This window comes from Macrosteles quadrilineatus, unplaced genomic scaffold, assembly GCF_028750875.1.
Source record: "Macrosteles quadrilineatus isolate MER2022 unplaced genomic scaffold, UCM_ALF_1.0 Scaffold_3__2_contigs__length_128488019, whole genome shotgun sequence".
NCBI lineage: Eukaryota > Metazoa > Arthropoda > Insecta > Hemiptera > Cicadellidae > Macrosteles > Macrosteles quadrilineatus.
The window spans coordinates 119,199,360-119,222,102 of NW_026542596.1; the positions used below are offsets into that span (position 1 = coordinate 119,199,360).

General features: G+C 38.0%; 1 protein-coding gene across 4 annotated transcripts in view; it reads right to left on the minus strand.

The window, feature by feature from the left end:
• Positions 1-22,743, minus strand: part of LOC128991160 (ephrin type-B receptor 1-B-like) — a 237,060-nt gene that overhangs the window by 68,243 nt on the left and 146,074 nt on the right. For all 4 annotated transcript variants that reach the window (XM_054413937.1, XM_054413935.1, XM_054413936.1 and 1 more), the window contains exon 3: positions 22,066-22,145. In XM_054413937.1, coding sequence (XP_054269912.1) covers positions 22,066-22,145 — 80 coding nt within the window. The remainder of the gene's footprint in view (positions 1-22,065; positions 22,146-22,743) is intronic.

A 22,743-nucleotide genomic window follows, 5' to 3' on the forward strand; every position in this document is an offset into this window, starting at 1 on the left:
GGTTATCGCAGTCAATTTATTTTTTTTATTGTTTCCTCTAATTGCTTTGTTGTTATACCGTGATACAGGTTTTGATAGCCCCTATTATGACTAGAAAGCATTGCGAAATTTCTGGTTGCAATACGTTTAGCACTGGAACCGTTGAAGCTTAAACATTTTAAACATTTTATTTTATTTTAAATGACCTTATCATTTTGTATAAGAAGTTTCACGATCCGCATTACTTTTAAATGGTCCCTTTATTGTGTAGCATAACGCCTGTGTTCTGCAGGGTCGGCGTATCTATACAGAGGAGGCGAGCCTTAGAGTTCAAGGTCGCCACCTCTAATTAGACCCTCTGGGTGGCGAAAATATGGAAATGGCTACGGAGCAAACGCGTCCTTAATTAATTTGCCCTGCGTGGGCCCATTATATACGGATGGCATTGTTTATGTAAATAAGTGCACGGGCAATAATCCCGGTCTAATTGTGTTCCAAGACAAACTCTAGACCATACCGCGCCGTCTTGTCAGTGTAGTGTTGTGTGTGTGTGTGTGTGTGTACCCTAGTTGAGATCTCCTCGGGTGTAAGACTTGAGTTAGTTAACCCTTGTTTACAACGCAAAGACGTTGGGCCAAGAATGGGTTCCCTGAGAACTCAAACATTGAAAGACCCAGAGGAAACATAATTAAATTCCGAAAGTAATTGTTTGCGCGTCTGATTTCTAATTTGCTAATTCGAAATTTTCCTATTTCAATTTAGAATTCGGTATTCTCTAATAAACTTGGGTCTCAGGTTTTAAATTATACCTAGCAATCAATTACAGTATATGAACCCTCTGTGAGTAACTACTCACAACAAGTTACACGGATGAAGTAGGCCTACATATTAGAGGTGTTTATTATATATATATATTCATAAAAAAAACATTAATATTACCAAATGCTATAGAACATAAGGTCGACGTTAGACAGTCACAAAATGATGACAAAAAATAAAAATCAATTTTCAAATTTAAAATTGAACTTTCTGCATATTATCTTTTTATTATACTTTGATCCCGAATTATGCACTAACGTTATGTTTCAAAACTTTATAGTATGGTCAAAACCAGACAAAGGCTAATTGTTCCACTCAATATGAAATGCTTTCACATTTTCCTCATTTTGATTGTTACTTGGTATCGCACTAAGGCATAAATTTAAAATATCTGTGTAAACAATTTCAAACCAATACTTTGAAGTTAAAATCAGTCAAAGCCAGAGTATATTCTCCACTTAAAACTCGACCAAACTCTACACCACTGTGCACATGACAACGTGTGGGAGTGCATATCATAGTGCATCTCGACACCTGGCGCTGGTGAAGGTACAGAGTACGTTGTACGCACAGGACGTGTGGGAAGACGACGGTCGTGACGGACGAAACATTCTTTGGTGACACGGACACTGCCACGGCCAAGGCGGAGGACACTTTGGCAACGATATAACCGTCACACTAAGCATAACTTCATAACCGACATGTAGCTATGGAGATGAATTTGTGTGTTCACATTACAGATTTTTAAACAAACGTAACTCTCGGGAGGGGTATAAACTTTTACTGTTGAACTAGACACCCTTTTGCCGTGTTAACGTTGTTGTCGGTTTAAGAAAAAAATTTCGTTGGGTGACCCACTGATATAGTGCGTTGATTTTAAATCATTATTTCACTCTCCACTAACTTTTAAAGAAAGCCAAGCTTAGAAACTCTTCTTGTAAACACCATATTGTGTGTCAAATGATTTATCGAAGTATCGAAAAAATTGCAATATATTGACAGTACAACAGTTATCTAAACCCGCTGCTTCTAAATTGTGACGACTTGAACTTGAATCAGCTGAATCTCAGTCTCACAGTTGTAACGCACATTCCTAACATTTTCCCACTTGGACTGTCAAGTATAACATTTACAACATATAAAACTTATTCAAGCAGAGATAATTCTCAAGCTTCAACACAGTAAAGTATTAATTTATTTACTTAGCTTGATGAAGATGAAAATGAATAACACATTAAACTGTAAAAATTGTAAATTTTATCTTTTCGTTTTTTTTACATTACTGCTTTACTTAAATTGTACTTGAATTAGTTACTAAATACATTAGTGTGTTATTCTGTTATAAACTACCCACAAGAGAGACCTCCTGGAAATTGTTTCAATGTAATTGTTTCTAATGTACATGTGTGTTTTTTTTTTGTTTTTTTTTCAGGCAAATATTGAAGGCGAACATGTAAGTGATCAATGAGGGAATTGATGGATGTGTTTGAGACAGTAGATGATACAGACCACAGACCAGTGCGAGTGTCAAGTCATCGGCAAGTACAACTCAACAACCAACAGACAACAACCGAGGGTGGCCCTGATTGATGGCCGACAAGTAATGGAAAACTCTGAATATGGAAAGTTTGCAGTAATGGAAACATCAAAGAGCACCGCCACAGGAAAAAGTGGCCGCTGGTATACACCCTCGCAAAGGTAATGGAAAATGTTCAAATGTTGGAGTAAAACAGCATTTTTCAAAATTATTATGTTTTAGATATAATGTTGCAATTTTTAACAAAAAATTAATAAAGGAAGAGAATAGGTTGACTACAATTAAGGTGAATTGAACAGCATTAAATTTTAGACACTGGAGTAGACATATGAATATTTAAGTTGTAGCCAAATTTGTACAAAAAATCATATAGTTTAGATGCCACTCGTAGAGTAGGCTACACACACACATCTACGTTTTTCTCACTTACAGGCTACCGTGATAATTAAGGTCACAGTTTTATAATAAGAATGAAACTGTTATATCTATGGTAACAAATACACATTGTATCGCAACAAGAAGACCTATATCACAACATCAATCCCAAGAATTGTATGAAAATCTATTTTTAGCTATAAGACAAAAAAAACTGCGATTCTACTATTGGAAAAATAATAAGTCTAAAACGTTGAGGAACATATGTGACCACCACATCAATCCCAAGAATTGCATGAAAATCTATTTTTAGCTAAAAGTAAAAAACAAAAATAAACTGTTTGTGATTCTACTATTGGAAAAATAATTAGTCCAAAACGTTGAGGAACATATGTGACCACCACATCAATCCCAAGAATTGCATGAAAATTTATTTTTAGCTAAAAGTAAAAAACAATTATAATTCTACTATTGAAAAAATTATTAGTTTAAAACGTTGAGGAACATAATGTATAACGTATAACAAATCACGATTCCTTAATTTTCCAACAACCGTCACAATGTCCTATTTTTGTAACCCTCTGTCACTTTCATCACCCAATCACCCTATTCACCCTCTGCGGTGATTTCCCAGCTCCGCGCCATCTGACGTTTGTATTTTTTACCAGTTTCAACGGGAGGCGAGACCTCTGTGTTATTAACGGAGACATTAGGTTTTTATAAAGGCACATTAATCATGTCGGCCGCGGGCTGAGCATGTCGGGTCGTGCCGTGATTCGCTGTACGCTAAACAAAGTTGTACGACGCTGTAACAAACACCAAAACACACTTCAATACAACTTTGAAGTAAAAAAAATACTACAAATTTTTAACAGTAGTGCACTGTGGCAAACGCTTTAGCTTCATCTACTTTTTACAATAATTACGATGTGAACGATTACTCCATAGTTACAACGCAACGGCGCTACTGTATAACGCTTTTAAATCTAGTAACAAACGCGCGTGGTTTGTATGATCAAGGTTCTGTCATCGATGTGTATGACAAGGTTTCATTGGTTTGACTTTGTTACAAACGCTACATCGATACAGATGTTTTTATGTTTCTTCACGAAGATATAATACAAGCAGAACTTTATCATCATATGATCATGAGCACACAATTAATTATGGTGACCATGGGGAGCGACATCTTTTACCTACTCTTGTCGATTGTTGCACCCACGTTCACTCACCCCTGTGCAGAATAACGCACTCCACAGAGTAGTAATATAAACCACATTACTATTACTATACTATTTAAAGTAATATAAACCATTCATATTAGTTCTCTGTCCGTACTCCTACTTGAGTAACTAAACTTTAAAGGCCGGAACGTTGCGGACGAAGCTAGCAATGCGACAAGCATATTCTATCATAGCGATGCGACAACGGATTTGACTTTTATAAAAATGCTTCAAAGAACCTCGTCACTGTATTTCGAGCTTTTTAATGTACGGATCCGTCGGTATATTACTCATATTTCTCCAGTGACGGATTGGATTTTAAAATTTAAATATGAGTTCAATATTTACAGTGGGGGAGGGTTCAAAAGTCGACGGTGAAAAGGGCGCAGGGCATTTACAATATTTCCTGTAGGTAAACACGGGGTTCAAGAATTCTCTTTACACGGAAGATAGCAGGCGACTCATGTTGTATTGATATACCCAATTAACCAGTTTCATTCTAAATATATATATTTAAATATATCGTTTCAGTATCAGGCTAACCTACAACACGTTTATCCGAAGTGTGTATATGTAAAGAATTTGATTCGGTAACTGGTTTTGGTATAGCACCCACACTAAATTAGAACATTGGCTTTGCATTGGACACGTCAATAACTGCCTATACTAGCTAGAGGCTTTAAGTATTGAATGCCAACTTTACCTTTAAAATTTGAGATACACGTTATAATAGGAGTTTAGTTATTTACACTGAACCACCATCCTGTTAAACATTACCTGACAGAGACTTTTATACTATCTATGACGGTTTCAATTTTTTTTTTTTTCAACGCCAGTGGCATTTCACGAGAGAGTAACGAGAGAAATGTTTTGTAGATGTGCCGGGGATTGAACCCGTCCCTCCCTCACCGAAGTCCGAGACGCTAACCACTAGGCTAGCAACACAAACAACCAACCAATGTTAAGTAATATTTTCAACGTTAGTTAATGGGTGAATCCAATTTATCCTTATCTAAAATGTGTTGTGTTACCTACTAGTCCTATTGATAATTTCTGAAAGATAAAAAAAACAAGATAAGCCTACTACAGTACTTTTCAACTTCAGAACAGTAAAATAAACGTCAAAACGCTACATATTCGTGAATTTTGGGGAAATAAACCTAACTCTGGAATATAAAAAAATCTCGCCGTACAAATATAACGCAGAGAGTGTAAAATCAGCGATATCTCGGACAAACAGACAAAACAGCCGGGGTAGTGTGTATTGGGTTGCGGCAAAGATGGACGAAATATAAAGATAACAAGATGGAAGCCAGGTGCTGTAAAGGGCCGACAATAACAAAGATAGCAATAAACGGACGAGATTGGAGAACTATAAACACGGACTGCCACTGGACGGAACACTGGACCAATACAAAACTGACCTATAACACTGTCACAACGTCTCATTTCGTACTACTCTGGAAATTACATTTACATTTCATGTTGCGACATACTTTCTAGAATACACTGCCATTATGTGAATTACGTTGTTTATAGCTGACGTTATATAGTAATGAAATTGTTTTGGGTAAATGTTTCTTTGGAATATAATTTATAGTTAAACCACCATCTAAAGTGGATATGGGTTTTGATTTGTTTTTCATAAATTATGTAAAGGAGATTAGTTATTGAGATTGCTAAAAATACCTTGACAAAACATTATTGGAATTTTTTAAACATTAATTTTACTTCCTCCCCCCTACAATACTCGTAATATGGAGAAAGTATTGATTTTTTTATAACTCCAAAATCTATTAACTTAAGTAGCATCAATTATTGTTGGTGAATTATACAATAGTGAGCTATCTCAAACGTTTTTCTGATTTTAATATTGCGTTGATATAGCCTAAATTATTTTTCAATGTATGTTTAGATAATATTGTAAGTCAAAATATTTTGTTTTCCTAAAATATATTTACCAACCGCGCCAGAAAGCTGCTAGTGCAGTGCCGCGGCGACTAGGCACTATGGAGGGAGAATGCGGTTTTTTGTGCGCGGCTTCGCGTGCGACGCTGCAATGCACACTTCGGCTCGCTAATGGGTCGCAGAAGAAGTCTCAGATAAAGGCAATAATAAATAAAACTAGCTCAACGAGCCGTCACGAAACACTTAAACTGCCATTCATCATGAGACATTATTCAGGGAAACAAATACAGAGTGGGACAGCGGCACGCGGGTCGATTACTCATCACGCCATCGAGACATCGAATACTCGAGTACTCAGTCGAGTGACGGGTGGATATCGACTGCTCAGATAACAATAACACCATCGAGTCACCGAGTATTCATACAAGTGAAATGAGAAACTCGAAAACTCAAACAACAATAACTCAATTAATTGGTACATCGAACACTCGAGTACTCATTTGAGCAAAGGGTAAACTCGATCGTTCAGTTAATAAAAATCACGTCATTAAGTCATCGATTACTCGGACTACTAAAGTAAATTACGCTATCGAGCCTTCCAACATTGTGGGAATGCGAATGACACATAAGAGGTGCATTATTGAATTTCGATCATCGGTAAATGACGGGTACCAGTCGATTACTCTGACAATAACAACCGAGTATTTGATAATGACTGGTTAATAGGGGTGTGTTGTGTTGAAAGCCAAAAACAGCCAGCTTAACACGCATAAAATCAATTTCCACGCACTTTTTTACGCCTATCAATTTCTATGTTTCACTGGATATTGAAAATCAATTAAAAAATCGAATGTTATTTCGATAATTTCCGTCCATTCATATGGTAGTAACTAAGGGTGTCTGCGATAAGAGTGGTGTATTTTGTAAAGCCATTCCCGAACAATTGAACATGGTCGTAGACAAGTCTACACATCGATTTTTTTGGTTTATTTTTTGATACGTAAACAGATGACAAATTAGATGAGGTCAAAGTAAGATTTCTCTTATAACTAGTTAGTAAAATGTGGTGACATACATAACATTGTAAATAGGAAACATAAAAGAATCAATTGGAAAGAGTTAAGATGAACGATGCATTGAGTGATATCAAAACAACTACACGGATCTTTCGACACACGATCTACTTAAAGTACTCAGTACAAGAACAATACAAGATGCCCCCGACCTTGCCCGGAGCCGAGCGAGTGTACAGTAAGCGCAATTAATGAGCTGACTGCCGCTGTCAATTAATTCTTTTCAGGTAATTAATTTGGCCAATTATCTCCCAGTGGGCAGAAGATGGAACCGACAAGGCCAGAGGGCGATACGGTCCTTCCTCGACCTGAGGCTCAGGAGTTTAGGACTCTTCCTCTTGTGTTAATTTGGAGATTTGACGTTGATTCTTGTAGATATTATAGCAATGAGTTAAAAGTTTAAGTTTATTCACTATTGGTAAAAGTATATCCCATTCCCATGGTGTAGCCAGTTTTACAATGAAATTGGACATTGAATTTAGCCATCGACGGAGTGCGCTAATGTGATTTTTGGCAAATACGCAAACTTGTTACCAAAATTGACTTTCTTCAACCATTCAAAAACAACTTTTGCTTCTTTGTACATCCGTTATTGCTCATGAAGATTCCATTTTCAACTGGTGCATTCCTAACGTTGAAAGTAGCTTGTGAGCTTTGACCACATTTACCAATAATATGACCACACAATCAGTATACACCACATTAGGCTATCTATACTATTATAAAGAAGAGGTGGTGTCTGTGTGTGTGTGTGTGTGTTTGTATGAGCTAATCTGAAAAACTACTGAACCTATTGGACTCAAATTGCACACAAATGAAGCTACAGCTCTGAGGATACATATAGAACTATTCCCGCTTCGATATTGACCTAGGACTCCTATGCCCCGTGGGCTTTAAAAAATCGGAGGTGAGAGATTTCAAAGTAAATTTTGATTGATGGTATCCATGGCAACAAAGAACAAACCTACAAAGTTTAAAAATGTAAACAAGCAGAACTAACTGTCAAATTAGTGTTGATTTCACAATTTCACACAGCTGGTTCAAACATTCATTTAAATACTGCATGAATATTAGAACAGAGAGGGTAAGGATCATATTTAAAATAATGATGTCACTAGCCTGAATGTAAACATTATTTAACATTTACTTAAATGGAGCTGTCAAACCATATGTAATTTCATTATAGTTACATAATTTGTTTATTTTCATAATCTATTTATCATAAGAGGGATTTACATCAAATTGTTGATCGGTTAGTTAGCATCACAGTGAAGCACGCTTATGTGCCAACCGTGCGCTTTCAGCTCTAAGTATGTTGTGCCAGGAATATACTTGTGACAAGTAAGGAAGAGCCTCAACAGCGAGCTCAGTGTGGAGGATGTGATATACTATATCATACTGTTAATTAAAGAACCAAATTTTATCAAACTGTCTCCTCCCCCATTGCAAACGCAAAGCTTGAGTATGTAACTGCAATAAGCATTTTATACTTATATGCCAACCCCGTACAAAGGACGGGTACTCAGCTAGTTACTCTATAATACGAACCAATACATCGTGGGAGATCGAATGCAGCAAGTCCCCCAAAGTAATTAAAAGTAATTGTTATAGCACTGGTAGAAATATTCAAAAGAAATACGAATACTTTCAGTTAAGTAAATTGTTCGAATCTTCGATTCCCACCCGATAAACCTCAACAGCTCACCAATCACTACCAGCCGCTCTGGTCTGCTGGTTACTTACAATGTTGTGGCCCCAAATACGAGCCTTGCGGTACTCCACATTTCATTGGTAAGATCGCGGTCGATCATCGGGTGGACGCAACGCACGACACAGTTTCCAATTACATTTCGACGACCGTTTGAAACGGCCAATAAACCAACAGATCGGCGATCGGCGCACGAGTGAGAGAGGAACGGTGGAACAGCGGAATGAAGTGTTGGAAAGTAAAAGATAAGGTGCAGCAACGTGGGAATCCGCGTCAGCGCGGAATCAGCATTCAGCAAACTGGAGAACAGGACATGTTCTATCTAGGTTAGATAGGCTTCAAAGAACTCTTAGCGAAACACTCTAGTTTCTAGGAAATGTGTTTGTTAGTAATATACACATATAACAAGTTGTGCGATGAGGTTTCCTTGCATTTTCTGCTGTCTAAACTCTAAGCTGTCCACCCTATATTGGTTATGTAATTGTGTTCTAGCCCTGGTCTAAAAAACTATAATTACCCAGAGAAGTAACTCTTACTTATCTGTGGTTTACCATTTGTAATGTAATAAACTGCTAAGTAAGATTGGGCAAATTTTTGGAGTCATCGGTATTTCCTAAGGTGGGTTTCCTACTTCACATTTTCTCCTGTATGAATAAGTCTTGTTAAATAATTTTATTCTACACTCCGTTCAAACAGCCGTGGCACCTGACGGATTAGGAGACCCCATGGAAACCCGTGGGGCCTCCTAATCCCTCAGGTGCCACGGCTGTTTGAACGCACTGTAGACGTAATTCAAAAAAGTTTCTTTACTTCTTTTGCTTAGAAAGAGTAAACAAACTCGGTAATATCTAGTATCGTTCTCATCCTCCATAGTGTATTTTCTCCTGAAAGATAGAGATGCTGTCCACATTTTGGTGAATCAAATACTGTAATTGTGTTCACTCTACGGTCCCATTGTTCGATTACCACGTGTAGCACGATAAATTGCTTATGGGTAAATCAACTTTTACATAACTGCATTTCAAACGCATTTTTTTGTAATTTCATCTACCACGATTATAACTCAAGTTTAACCCGCATGCGACAAAATCGCCGTCTCTTTATCGCAAGTTGGTAATTAGGTACAACCGCTTCATTGCGGAATCGCATTATTTTCGGACAGATTTACAATCGAATAAATCCCGGGACCACCGAGGATGTGGCTGATTAATTGGGCAATAAGTCCCGAACTCGCGACAAGACGGACGACCGGCTGCTATAAACATGTGAACTACGGAGGCGACACATCATTAGCCCTCCTAGAGTCTACATCAGTCTAGCACTAGCACATCACATCGCTATTATTAGTACAACACTGATCACAACACTTCGTCAACGTCGAATCCCAGTGACGACTGGTTTATGGGAGTCAGTAATCCTGGCTTATTTGTTGGCTGTCTTATTCCATTCCGGAATTGGACCTATGTTGGAGCCGGTGTAATTGTGTTATGTGTGGTGCGAAGGCTATTTATTACTTCGGAATGAAGCAATATTGGATATTCGGAGTGTCATAAAACAATAAATGAAATCATCCGACAATGGAAATTAGTAGTTAGATGACTATTTCTAAATAACTGTTAATCTGTATGGATTTTTGCTGTATCAAATTTTACTAAGATTAAATTCCATTTTGTCCTGAGATTACTAAGATTGTTGTACATTTTAGCGTTGAACAATATTTAAACATTTTTGATATTTAAATCTGTTAAGTATTAATTTAACCTTCACATTCAATCCTTTCCTCCAACGACTCGAACATATCGCAATACAATCTTGAACAAAGCACGCGCAAAAAAACCAACATATGCACAAAATACCCAAACCAAAAACACTTATTCTATTTCCAATCTTATAACTACATGATGTATTTGATTTATTCGTGTACATATGAATCAAACTACCTTTTCCTGTTTTGACACTAAACTGACTCTAACATCGCGTAGTTATTTATTGTTAGCCACAGCAATTCATTGGCTACTGAATTCCAAATAGAAAAGCCGGGTACGTAGGAGGTGACAAATTTGTAGCCGAGATAAGCCAGGAGATAAGTGGGGCAGGATAAGCTGGGATTTGGTTGTCTGAGCGCCGTCTTGAATGATTAACCCCGCTGGAAATAAATCAGATAAGAGCGGCGGAGATGACATGGAAGATGTAAAGTGATCCGGCGACAAGCGGCAACGACAGCGTGGCTTACCGGCTCTACTGTGTCGTCCGTGTTTATGTGGCGCGGAGAATATAAATATGTAATTCGGGAAAAATCTAAACAATAGTTATCAGTCACAGTGGCTTACCGGCTCTACTGTGTCGTCCGCGTTTATGTGGCGCGGAGAATATAAATATGTAATTCGGGAAAAATCTAAACAATAGTTATCAGCCACAGTGGCTTACCGGCTCTACTGTGACGTCCGCGTTTATGTGGCGCGGAGAATATAAATTAGTAATTCGGGAAAAATCTAAGCAATATAGTTAACAGCCACAGTGGCTTACCGGCTCTACTGTATCGTCCGCGTTTATGTGGCGCGGAGAATATAAATGAGTTATTCAGGAAAAAATCTAAAAATCGATGGAATATGTAGTAATCCAGAAAATAGCATAGCTTACAGGCTCTACTATACCATCCGAATTTATGTGGCGCGGAATATAAATATGTAATTCATGGACCTTAACAGATAATTCCCGAAACTAATTAAAGTTAAGATTGATCGGTGACTGATTGCACAATGCATATTACACGAGTGGTATTCATCGGTGGTGCGATTATTAAACGGTATCGGTTAGACCAGACCATGTTAAACGCAATGTCACTAATTAATTCCTACAATAGGAGTTGTGGTCGATGGCGGAACGTGTGGCCAGCCGAGACCGAGGCACCGATTGTACCTTACATTATAACTTACCTTACATTGTAATTTACTTGTACACTTACTAGTTGTTTTGGACAAATCTTTATTTTACGTTGAGTCTTGCCGAGAGTTTAGTTACAGAAAGTCTTGCCTATATTGGTGTGGCCCTATTGTCTGGAGAAAAAGATAAACATGTAAGTTTAGCATGTAATGAATATGTGAACGACTAATCGCCTTTACGAGTTGTTTTTCTGGATATGTTTCGTTTTTGATGTCGTAGATTATTATAAAATGTATCATAAAAGGGTTCTCTTATATATCCACCACATCAGGTTAGGTCGGCGTAGGTTATTTTTACATTAAAATACATTGTTATTTAAACATATTTAATTACTTAACCAACCTTGAGTGGTCGGTATAAGAGGAGAGTACACATAAAAGTAATGTTTAGTTGTAAAATTGTAAACACAGTCAGATACAGAGTAGATATTTTTGTACGACTGGACAATAAGAACTGACGAAATCCTATCTCCATATCAGTACCGGTATCTGTACCTAGGTAGCGTATTTCGGAAGCAATAACATAAAACATTTTCATAATACATATTAAAACTTTGAATGGTATAAGTGGTTTTCTATTAGTTCATTTGATTGATATCGCTCAAGAACTTTTAAACTAATTTTGACACAAACAATAACAAATTTCTTAATCGACTAAAACGATGTTATAGTAACATAGACTACTATCAATGACGACTTCTATTTTTTACGGTTGAAATATTATAATTTTAAAAGATAATTTGGTATTTTATAACCTATAGGGAAAATGTGATTGTTTAAATAGTCAATAATTTTAATAAGTAATGCAAATTGTAAAAGTAGTACCAGTAATATAAGTAATGAGTGGAATAAAAGTAATATTAATTGAGCATAAGAAAAGAAGTATAACTGGTTACTATTTACGTCAAAATTAATGCAATAGGACCTAAAACGTCGTCTTATTTACAAAGGATTAATTACACTATATTGGGTTGTTATTACTATTAGTCTTTGACGCTTTGACTAAGCAGTACAATCAATCAATTAGACACCTGAACTGTAGCAGATTTTTATTCCGAAGACAAATATTGTTATGCAGTGTATTTTTATTATTCAGAGATTTTGCACGAATAGCGAGATTAACATGGAATTTGCCCCAGCTCACAGCGAGGGGCCGGGATCGCGTTTAACGTTTAACGTTAACGTTGGATGTATAAGATTGACCTCGTCGTTAAACGTCTCCTGTTGGAACGTTATTAAGGAACATTTACCGTTTATTACTTAAAGACATGAAAAGCGAATGCGGTTACTTAATTTGATACTCTCTTTACAACCTTGCCAGCCGTTTTTAAGCAGTTCAATATCTTTTGGCAATCCAACGTGAAGAATGCATAGATCCGTTCCATAGAAATAATTTTAAAAAGTAGTAACGTAATAGGGTGATAATTTTTTTATTGTTGTAACCCTTACGTTTACTTGTATTCGAGTCCCCATTTCATGTATAAATATTTGTGTCCAGTTTGTTGAATAAAATGTAAATCTTTGTTAGATAATACATCTTCTTCTATATGTACTTTCATCTTCTATTTTGTTTGTGTACGTTTACTTGTACTTCCGTCAGTTCACCTAGCAATGCTAAGTTCGGTGAATTAATAAATTCACAAAACTTAAACTGTAATTTCTATGAAACTGCTCACCGGTTCGATCCTGAGAAAAAGAAAAATAATGTTTCGAAAATGTTTTGTTTTTAAAACTGGAGCCAGCTGTCCTTAATTGTTGAGGTCATAATTAAGCGAAGCGAGCGAAGCTCTTATACGTCGACTTTTATGCATTTCGTAATACGCAAACTCCTCCTAGACGGCTGAATCAATCGTTTTCAAATTTTGCATGGTGATAAAGACCATATCGGTGAGTGCCAACATCTATATGGCGTTAAAAAAGTCTCTCAGGAATCCGTAGAAAAATGAAACTGAAAATCACATTTTTTAACATTAGTCTTATGGGTTGCTAGGTAACCATGTTGGCTGAATTAAATAACAAGTAAAAAGTAAACAAAAGATTTGAAGTTTTAGCATGTGCTCATAATAAGCCAACTACCCACAGTATACTAGGAAATTACAAATACAGTACAAAAGGAAAAACATCACTTATTGAGCAAAGATTATACTTAAGATTACTCGATACATTGTAGTCAAGGGTAGCAGTGCGAAGTCTAGGATCTGTTTATGACGAATACATTAAGGTATCTGCAATCCTAAAATGCTATGGGAAGGGAAGGAAACAGGTCCGTGACGTAGGAAGTAGTGAAGGAAGTAGTATAGGCAATCATAAAATGCTATGGGAATAGAGGGAAACAGGTCCGTGACGTAGGAAGTGATGAAGGAAGTAGTAAATGCGAGCAGTCCGGAGTGTGGGGACTGTTTATGACGATAAGATTAGGGTATCTGCAATCCTAAAATGCTATGGGAAGGGAGGGAAACAGGTCCGTGACGTAAGAAGTGGTGAAGGGAGTAGTCAAGGCGAGCTGTCTGGAGCGTGGGAACTGTTTATGATGATTAGATTAAGGTATTTGCAATCCTAAAATGCTATGGAAAGGGAGGAAAATAGGTCCGCGACGTAGGAAGTGGTGAAGGAAGTAGTCTAGGCGAGTTGTCCGGAGTGTTGGAAATGTTTATGACAATTAGATTAAGGTATCAGCAAACCTAAAATGCTACGGGAAGCGAGGAAAACAGGTCCGCGACGTAGGAAGTGATGAAGGAAGTAGTCAAGGTGAGCTGTCCGGAGTGTGGGGACTGTTTATGACGATTAGATTAAGGTATTTGCAATTCTAAAATGCTATGGAAAGGGAGGAAAATAGGTCCGCGACGTAGGAAGTGGTGAAGGAAGTAGTCTAGGCGAGTTGTCCGGAGTGTTTGAAATGTTTATGACAATTAGATTATGGTATCAGCAAACCTAAAATGCTACGGGAAGGGAGGAAAACAGGTCCGCAACGTAGGAAGTGATGAAGGAAGTAGTCAAGGTGAGCTGTCCGGAGTGTGGGAACTGTTTATGACGATTAGATTAAGGTATTTGCAATCCTAAAATGCTATGGGAAGGGAGGAAAACAGGTCCGCGACGTAGGAAGTGGTGAAGGAAGTAGTCAAGGCGAGCTGTCAGGAGTGAGGGAACTGTTTATGGCGATTAGATAAGGGTATGGGCAATCTTAAAATGCTATGGGAAGGGAGGGAAACAGGTCCGTGACGTAAGAAGTGGTAAAGGAAGTAGTCAAGGCGAGCTGTCTGGAGCGTGGGAACTGTTTATGATGATTAGATTAAGGTATTTGCAATCCTAAAATGCTATGGAAAGGGAGGAAAATAGGTCCGCGACGTAGGAAGTGGTGAAGGAAGTAGTCTAGGCGAGTTGTCCGGAGTGTTGGAAATGTTTATGACAATTAGATTAAGGTATCAGCAAACCTAAAATGCTACGGGAAGGAAGGAAAACAGGTCCGCGACGTAGGAAGTGATGAAGGAAGTAGTCAAGGTGAGCTGTCCGGAGTGTGGGGACTGTTTATGACGATTAGATTAAGGTATTTGCAATTCTAAAATGCTATGGAAAGGGAGGAAAATAGGTCCGCGACGTAGGAAGTGGTGAAGGAAGTAGTCTAGGCGAGTTGTCCGGAGTGTTTGAAATGTTTATGACAATTAGATTATGGTATCAGCAAACCTAAAATGCTACGGGAAGGGAGGAAAACAGGTCCGCAACGTAGGAAGTGATGAAGGAAGTAGTCAAGGTGAGCTGTCCGGAGTGTGGGAACTGTTTATGACGATTAGATTAAGGTATTTGCAATCCTAAAATGCTATGGGAAGGGAGGAAAACAGGTCCGCGACGTAGGAAGTGGTGAAGGAAGTAGTCAAGGCGAGTAGTCCGGAGTGCGGGAACTGTTTATGACGATTAGAATAAGGTATCTGCAATCTTTAAGTGCAATAGGAAGGGAGGGAAACAGGTCCGCGACGTAGGAAGTGGTGAAGGAAGTAGTCAAGGCGAGCTGTCAGGAGTGAGGGAACTGTTTATGGCGATTAGATAAGGGTATGGGCAATCCTAAAATGCTATGGGAAGGGAGGGAAACAGGTCCGTGACGTAAGAAGTGGTGAAGGAAGTAGTCAAGGCGAGCTGTCTGGAGCGTGGGAACTGTTTATGATGATTAGATTAAGGTATTTGCAATCCTAAAATGCTATGGAAAGGGAGGAAAATAGGTCCGCGACGTAGGAAGTGGTGAAGGAAGTAGTCTAGGCGAGTTGTCCGGAGTGTTGGAAATGTTTATGACAATTAGATTAAGGTATCAGCAAACCTAAAATGCTACGGGAAGGGAGGAAAACAGGTCCGCGACGTAGGAAGTGATGAAGGAAGTAGTCAAGGTGAGCTGTCCGGAGTGTGGGGACTGTTTATGACGATTAGATTAAGGTATTTGCAATTCTAAAATGCTATGGAAAGGGAGGAAAATAGGTCCGCGACGTAGGAAGTGGTGAAGGAAGTAGTCTAGGCGAGTTGTCCGGAGTGTTTGAAATGTTTATGACAATTAGATTATGGTATCAGCAAACCTAAAATGCTACGGGAAGGGAGGAAAACAGGTCCGCAACGTAGGAAGTGATGAAGGAAGTAGTCAAGGTGAGCTGTCCGGAGTGTGGGAACTGTTTATGATGATTAGATTAAGGTATTTGCAATCCTAAAATGCTATGGGAAGGGAGGAAAACAGGTCCGCGACGTAGGAAGTGGTGAAGGAAGTAGTCAAGGCGAGTAGTCCGGAGTGTGGGAACTGTTTATGACGATTAGATTAAGGTATCTGCAATCTTTAAATGCAATGGAATGGAGGGAAACAGATCCATGACGTAGGAAATTGTGTAGGATGTAGATGTGTGGATTTATGCATCTCCAATACTACGGTGCTTTCAGAGTGAACTAATGATTTTCCCCGAGCAAAGCTCGGTCCCCAGGTACTATAATCAAATGACGACACTAGCTTGAGGTTCGTGACGTATGAAGAGGTTAAGGAAGTAGTAAAGGTGAACAGTCTGGAGTATGGAAACTGTTTATGACGATTAGATTAAGGTCACAACGTTCCTAAAATGCTACGGAAAGGGAGGGAAACAGGTCCGCGATGTGGGAAGTGGCGAAGGAAGTAGTAAAGGCGAGCTGTTCGGAGTGTGGGATCTGTTTATGACGATTAGATTCAGGTATCTGCAATCTTAAAATGCTATGGGGAGAGAGGGAAACAGATCCGCGACGTAGGAACAGGTGAAAGAAGTAGTAAGGTGAGCAGTGTGGAGTGTGGGAACTGGAAACCGTTTGTAGCAGTTTTAATGTATCTGCAATGCTGAAATGCTATGAGAAGGGATGGAAGCATGCCCAAGACATAGGAAATTGTGAAGGAAGTAGTAAGGTGAGCAGTGTGGAGTGTGGGAACTGGAAACCGTTTGTAGCAGTTTTAATGTATCTGCAATGCTGAAATGCTATGAGAAGGGATGGAAGCATGCCCAAGACATAGGAAATTGTGAAAGAAGTAGTAAAGTCTAGCAGTACGGACAGTGGGGATGTTTGTTGCAATTAGATTAACGTATCTAAAATACTAAAATGCTATGGAAAGCGATGAATACAGGTCCACGACGTAAGTGGTGAAGGAAGTAGTAAAGGCTGGCAGTGCAGAGTGGGGGAACCGTTTGAGCAGATGGATAAATGAATTTGTAATACTTAAATGCTATGAGAAAGGAAGGAAACAGGCCAATGACGTAGTAAATGGTGAAGGAAGTAGTAAGGCTAACAGCGCAGAGTGTGGGAACTGTCTTTGGCAATTAAATTAATGTATCTGCAATCCTAAAATGCTATGGGAAGAGAGGGAAACAGGTCCACGACGTAGGGTGGGGTGAAGGAAGTAGTAAAGGTGAGCAGTGTTGAGTTTGGGAATGGATTAATGTATCTGCAATGCTAAAATACTACGGGAAGAGACTGTAGACTGTAATATGTTAAAATGATTACGAAGCACAAATCGATACATATTTTCGATACATGCAATCGTTTACAATCGAAATCTACAACTGAGTTGACAACAGTTGATTTTTACTCCATAGAGGCTAAAAACGATTTTTACTCCCTAAATATTAAAAATGCTACTTTAGACCCGCAGCGCATGCATGAAAAAATACTGTTTTTACTGCAGTAAGACAAAAACAATATAATATGAACCCTTGATGACTCCGCTCAATTTTGTGGATGCCTCTGCGAACGCCACCTAGTTATTGTATTGATCATAAATGGTCCTGGGTAAAGAAACAGTTTGTCTTAGACAATAATAAAGTTAGTTACACTGATCATTTCACTCCATACTATAATTATCCTTAGTGTGTTATAATTATTCGGCTTTCAAGTGTGCATCTGTCTTAAGAGCCTTCATCAGTGGTAGCCATATTGGATTTTAGTCCCTTATGAGCAATGTTAACTTTTTCACAGAATTCCTCAAAAAACCTGTTGAAAATCAAAAAAATAATCATTGAGGTGTTAAAATTAAGGTTTAGTGGTCCTCTAGGGAGTGAGGCTTTTAGTTTTATCATTTTCCCCCCACTTAGTTAATAAGTCAATGATCATTAACTAAGCCTTTAATTAAATAACTTATTAAGAAAAGACAAAAACAAATATTTCAAATATAATTTCTTGATTCCCTATTACTCTATGTTATAAACCTAATTATAAATTTTCAAAACGATATCTTACTATTGTACAGTATAACGAATATTCGCCATTGTACACAACACATTATTTCCCCTTCATCGTAGTCAAACCCCCACACACCCCATATAACCCACATCACTCCCAATGGCACACATACAGTACATGGTGGCTAGGTGGAGGTATAGCGTGCGTGCACCAGTGACATCGAGCCATGCCATATTTTGGGCCCGATTTACGCTCTCGCTGGAAGAGCAGCGCCCCGCATGGGCCCCCTCCTGGGCCCCTAGACCACGGGGCGCCCATCGTAATGGACGTTTTAACACAAAACACACTCGGGATCCAAAATTAATACAAGGGTCATCCATTTGGTCATAATGCCGCTGTTTTATGTCTCGCGAATTTACAAGTTTCGCAGAGTTACAAAGGAAAAACACGCCAAGAGTTTTTATGTTGGAAACTTTGATTTTGACACGGTAATAAAGTTACATGGGATGTAATGGATTAACTACACACTAAGATACGTTGTGTGGGAATGAATGAAGAACCGGTGTTGAAAGAAGTAGATACCTGATGAGCTACCTAATAAGATCACCTGGTTATTAAGCAATTTCATTATTAAAAACCCCAACCCTCAAGTACTGCTAGCCAACCCTCAAATTTAAGCCATCAGAAAAATTAAGAAAACTTTTGAACTAAACCTATTGTATAGGTACGAGGTAATCTTAATCACGACTGAATTTTGAGGGGTTTTCTTGTAAACTAAGACATTGAAAATATCTGATTGATTGAACACCTTTGATACCGTGTATTGCCTGTCTGTTAAATCAAGATAATTATACACTGTATCCAAATACATTTAAGAACAGTTTTGAGGTTTCCAAATACTTATGATCCAATCAATGTACTGTATAATTGATCAACATGGAGCCAAAGCAGCCCAGTAACATACGATCACAGCTCAAGACTGTTCCCAACAAAACCCACTGTGGGAATTAACTGATACCGATTCCAAATTGCATCACGGTGCGGTGCATCAAGGTGGCATTTAAATGTCAGCTGAGAGAAAGTGAACGGTTAGCGGAACCGGAAAACCGCCGTGCACCAGAAGAACCGGATAAATATACATGAGCCGTCAAACGTTCGGTTTCGATTACGTAACGATTGAGTCGTCGACTCGGCGGCTCAGTGGCTCGAGTTGCGCAAACACTGGTAATTGATGTTGGGATATTTATGCCTTCATGCTTAGTTATGGGCACTGACAGCCAAGTGCCTTGGGTAATTGAATTACGGACTGATGGGGCGGACAGAGTTAATTTTCATATGTTTCGGATTTTAAAAACACTGAGATTGGGAGAGGTAATGTTATGTCGCAGGGAGAATATTATTGGGAATCACTTAGTGTGAATGTGATGGTTGAATAGGTTTACATCACATCTTATGCACGTATACAGGATGGATTTTAAGGATATGCACTTTGAGCTAATTCTACAATCAAAAGTATATAAAAATATTACATTGACTTGGATCAGGAAATGCTTGGAATTGATTTATGGCTTTCTAAAAATTTTGCACAAAATTTGGTGACTTTCTGTTACAATGGTTTTTTATTATCATTCTGTCTTCTTGTAGGTCAGTCTATTTGCTTGGGGCACCTGATAAATTTGACGAAACAACTCCATGAACTGTAAGTTGAGTAATTTTTGCAAAAAAAACAGTAGGCCATGTAAAAGATTAGGTATTCCGAAACAATTCCTTGTATAACGCACGGACCAAATCAATAAATTCAACCATTCTAAGACTCTTTGAAGTGATCCCCTTTGGCTATGAATCAATCAGTCCCTTTGTCCAGTCCCGATCCTCGGAGGTTTAGAGGTATGTAAACGTCACAAACGTCCTAGCCGCAGGTAAACCCTGTTAATGCAAGTGATGTTAATACTTGAAAACCGCAGATCCCATTAGGACGACAATTAGACCCATACAGGCTTTGTATTTAACCGTCTATATCGAATAACCACACGGCATATCCCTCTGTGCACAACGTTCAATTACAGACTTGGTTGTCCAGAGCACACATCACAACGATTTACTTTTTGATTAAGTATATTTCTGCACTGGGGCGTAAAGTGACTCTTACCTTACATTCGTATGATCATACGTGTTTAGAGGGGGGTCAATATCAAATACATACATTATTTACCTGTTTAAGCATGCAGAGTATTTAATGTTGATTGTTATTTTTCCTAATGGCAAATATTACAGCATCACAAGTGCATTAGGTTGACAATAAAACGTACATTCATCTAAATGTCTTTGTTAATGAAGTACTGCGTTTAAAACGTCTGACAATCTATTATATGCAGATCAGGAAACATTATATGACTATTGAATTTTGATTTTGCTCAGTGACAAATGACAAATTCTTTATTTAACCTTCCCCGAGTTAGACCAAATGTTCACTCTTCCCCCAAGATAGGTACATCAAATACACAAAAAGAAGATTTCAGAGTTGTGGGCCATCAATATCCTACAGTGGATTTAGGACCTAGCGACAAAAGAATAGAGTAATACTTTTTCGCTCTCCTACACTTTATAGTGACTAATTTAAGTTGTTTGAAGAAAATCTTAATATGTAACAATAATCTATGGCAAATATATGGTGAATTTATCCAACCCACAAACATAAAAACTAAGGCTTTTCATGTCACAATTATTTTTCTTTAATTAAACCACGTAAACGAAAATAAACGTATCCAAACAAAACCTAATTGCCTAACTACAACTGTCCAAACTCTACTTGAGATATATTCAAATCGCATGTCGTGTGCAATTACATAAGTTAGCATTACGCTAATAAATTACAATTGCTTAGCGGCGAACAAATTACAGTTGGCTGTTTCGTGCGGAACTACAGTAGTTGACGAAATTGTAGTTTACCGATTCATGGCCAGGCACCCGTATAACGTTGTATTGTTACCAGCGATGACCCGAGCCAAAACAATCGACTGTGGGTAATTGCAACGAAAATATTGTCGGCCAAATGTTTGGTGAAATTGGCCTTTCTGGTTGGGAATATAGGCCTACATCATTGTGATTACATTTTTACTGAAAACACTCGACTAGTTCTGTTTTAGTAGTTTGTCATTACAGTAATGTGTTCGTTATTGAGCGTTATCGCATTTTAAATAATATAATATATCATTTTATGTGGCAGTAAAACAAACTTAAGGCTAGGTTAAAACTGTAGTGTACTTATGGGTTCAAACTCGATGCCAAGAGCTAAAATTGAATAGATGTAAGGTAATGCACACGGACAATGCAAGGAAGTTTACAAAATTCTTGTTTGCACATCACATAGCTAACATAGCGTAACAAAATAGGTCGTCATCGTTCCAAGATCTTTACATTTTTAACCCTTGGGTGTTGAGTCTTTTCCACAAAAGAGTCGTCACTATTAAAATCTGCTCTATAAAAATTTTGGGTTTTTACAACGTAAATAGATTACTTTAGAATGTAGTTGAGGTGAGTTAGGTTGGTTTAGGCCAGGTTGGGTAATGTAAGGTTCGGTCAGATTAAGTGAGGTAAGGTTAGGTTAGTTTAGTTGAAGTTGGATTGATTTTTTTAGGTTAGGTTACGTTAGAGTAAAGTTAGGTTAGTTTAGTCAGGTTAAGAAACATAAAGTTAGCTTTGGTTTGGTCAATAAAATACTCATCATCAACAGTTCCTATTTCTTCACCTTCATTTCCACAAGCCAAATTGTAACAGTGACGTATCTCTTAAAAAGACCCAGAGTATTTTACAATGTTTATATTCTTCATGGACTCACCCCAGGCGTTGTAGCGGCAGGACCGAAGGGATAACGTGTCCATTCCAGCGTGGGCTCCGTGGCCGTGTCCAGCAACACGACTGTAACAAACAAACAAACAGGTCAAACAAACAAGCAAACAGATGTAGGCGAGATAACACAGTGGTCATAAGCAATTGTTGTGTTCTCTGGTTATCAAGATTACCATAAGAATCCGCAATAAGTGCGACTCAACACCAAAAGATACAGTAAAATAAGATTTTTACCACTCTGCGTTGATATAATTTACACTATTCCAAATTGTAACAGTTGCGAACATGTTCCAGCTTGTTGAACTAACAAGTTCCACTTTATTTGCTAAGAGTAAATATATACCCATAATGGGAAACATTGTGTATACTGTAAACTCAGCGTTAATATGCAATTGTTAGGTACTCTCATTTATTCCAAGAGATTTATTCAAAGAGAACCACAAGCATCCACAATAAGAGTTGCCCCCCCCCCCCACAAAAAAACCTGTTCAATAATCAAAATATTTTATACTCAGTTAATATAGTTTACACAATGATTACGAAATTGGAACAATTGCAAAAATAAATTCCTAACAAGATCCACTAAGGCATTTGTATGATATATATTTATGTTATGAAATACACATGAATGATGCGGATAACTTTAGCTATGATTCTTTATGTCCTT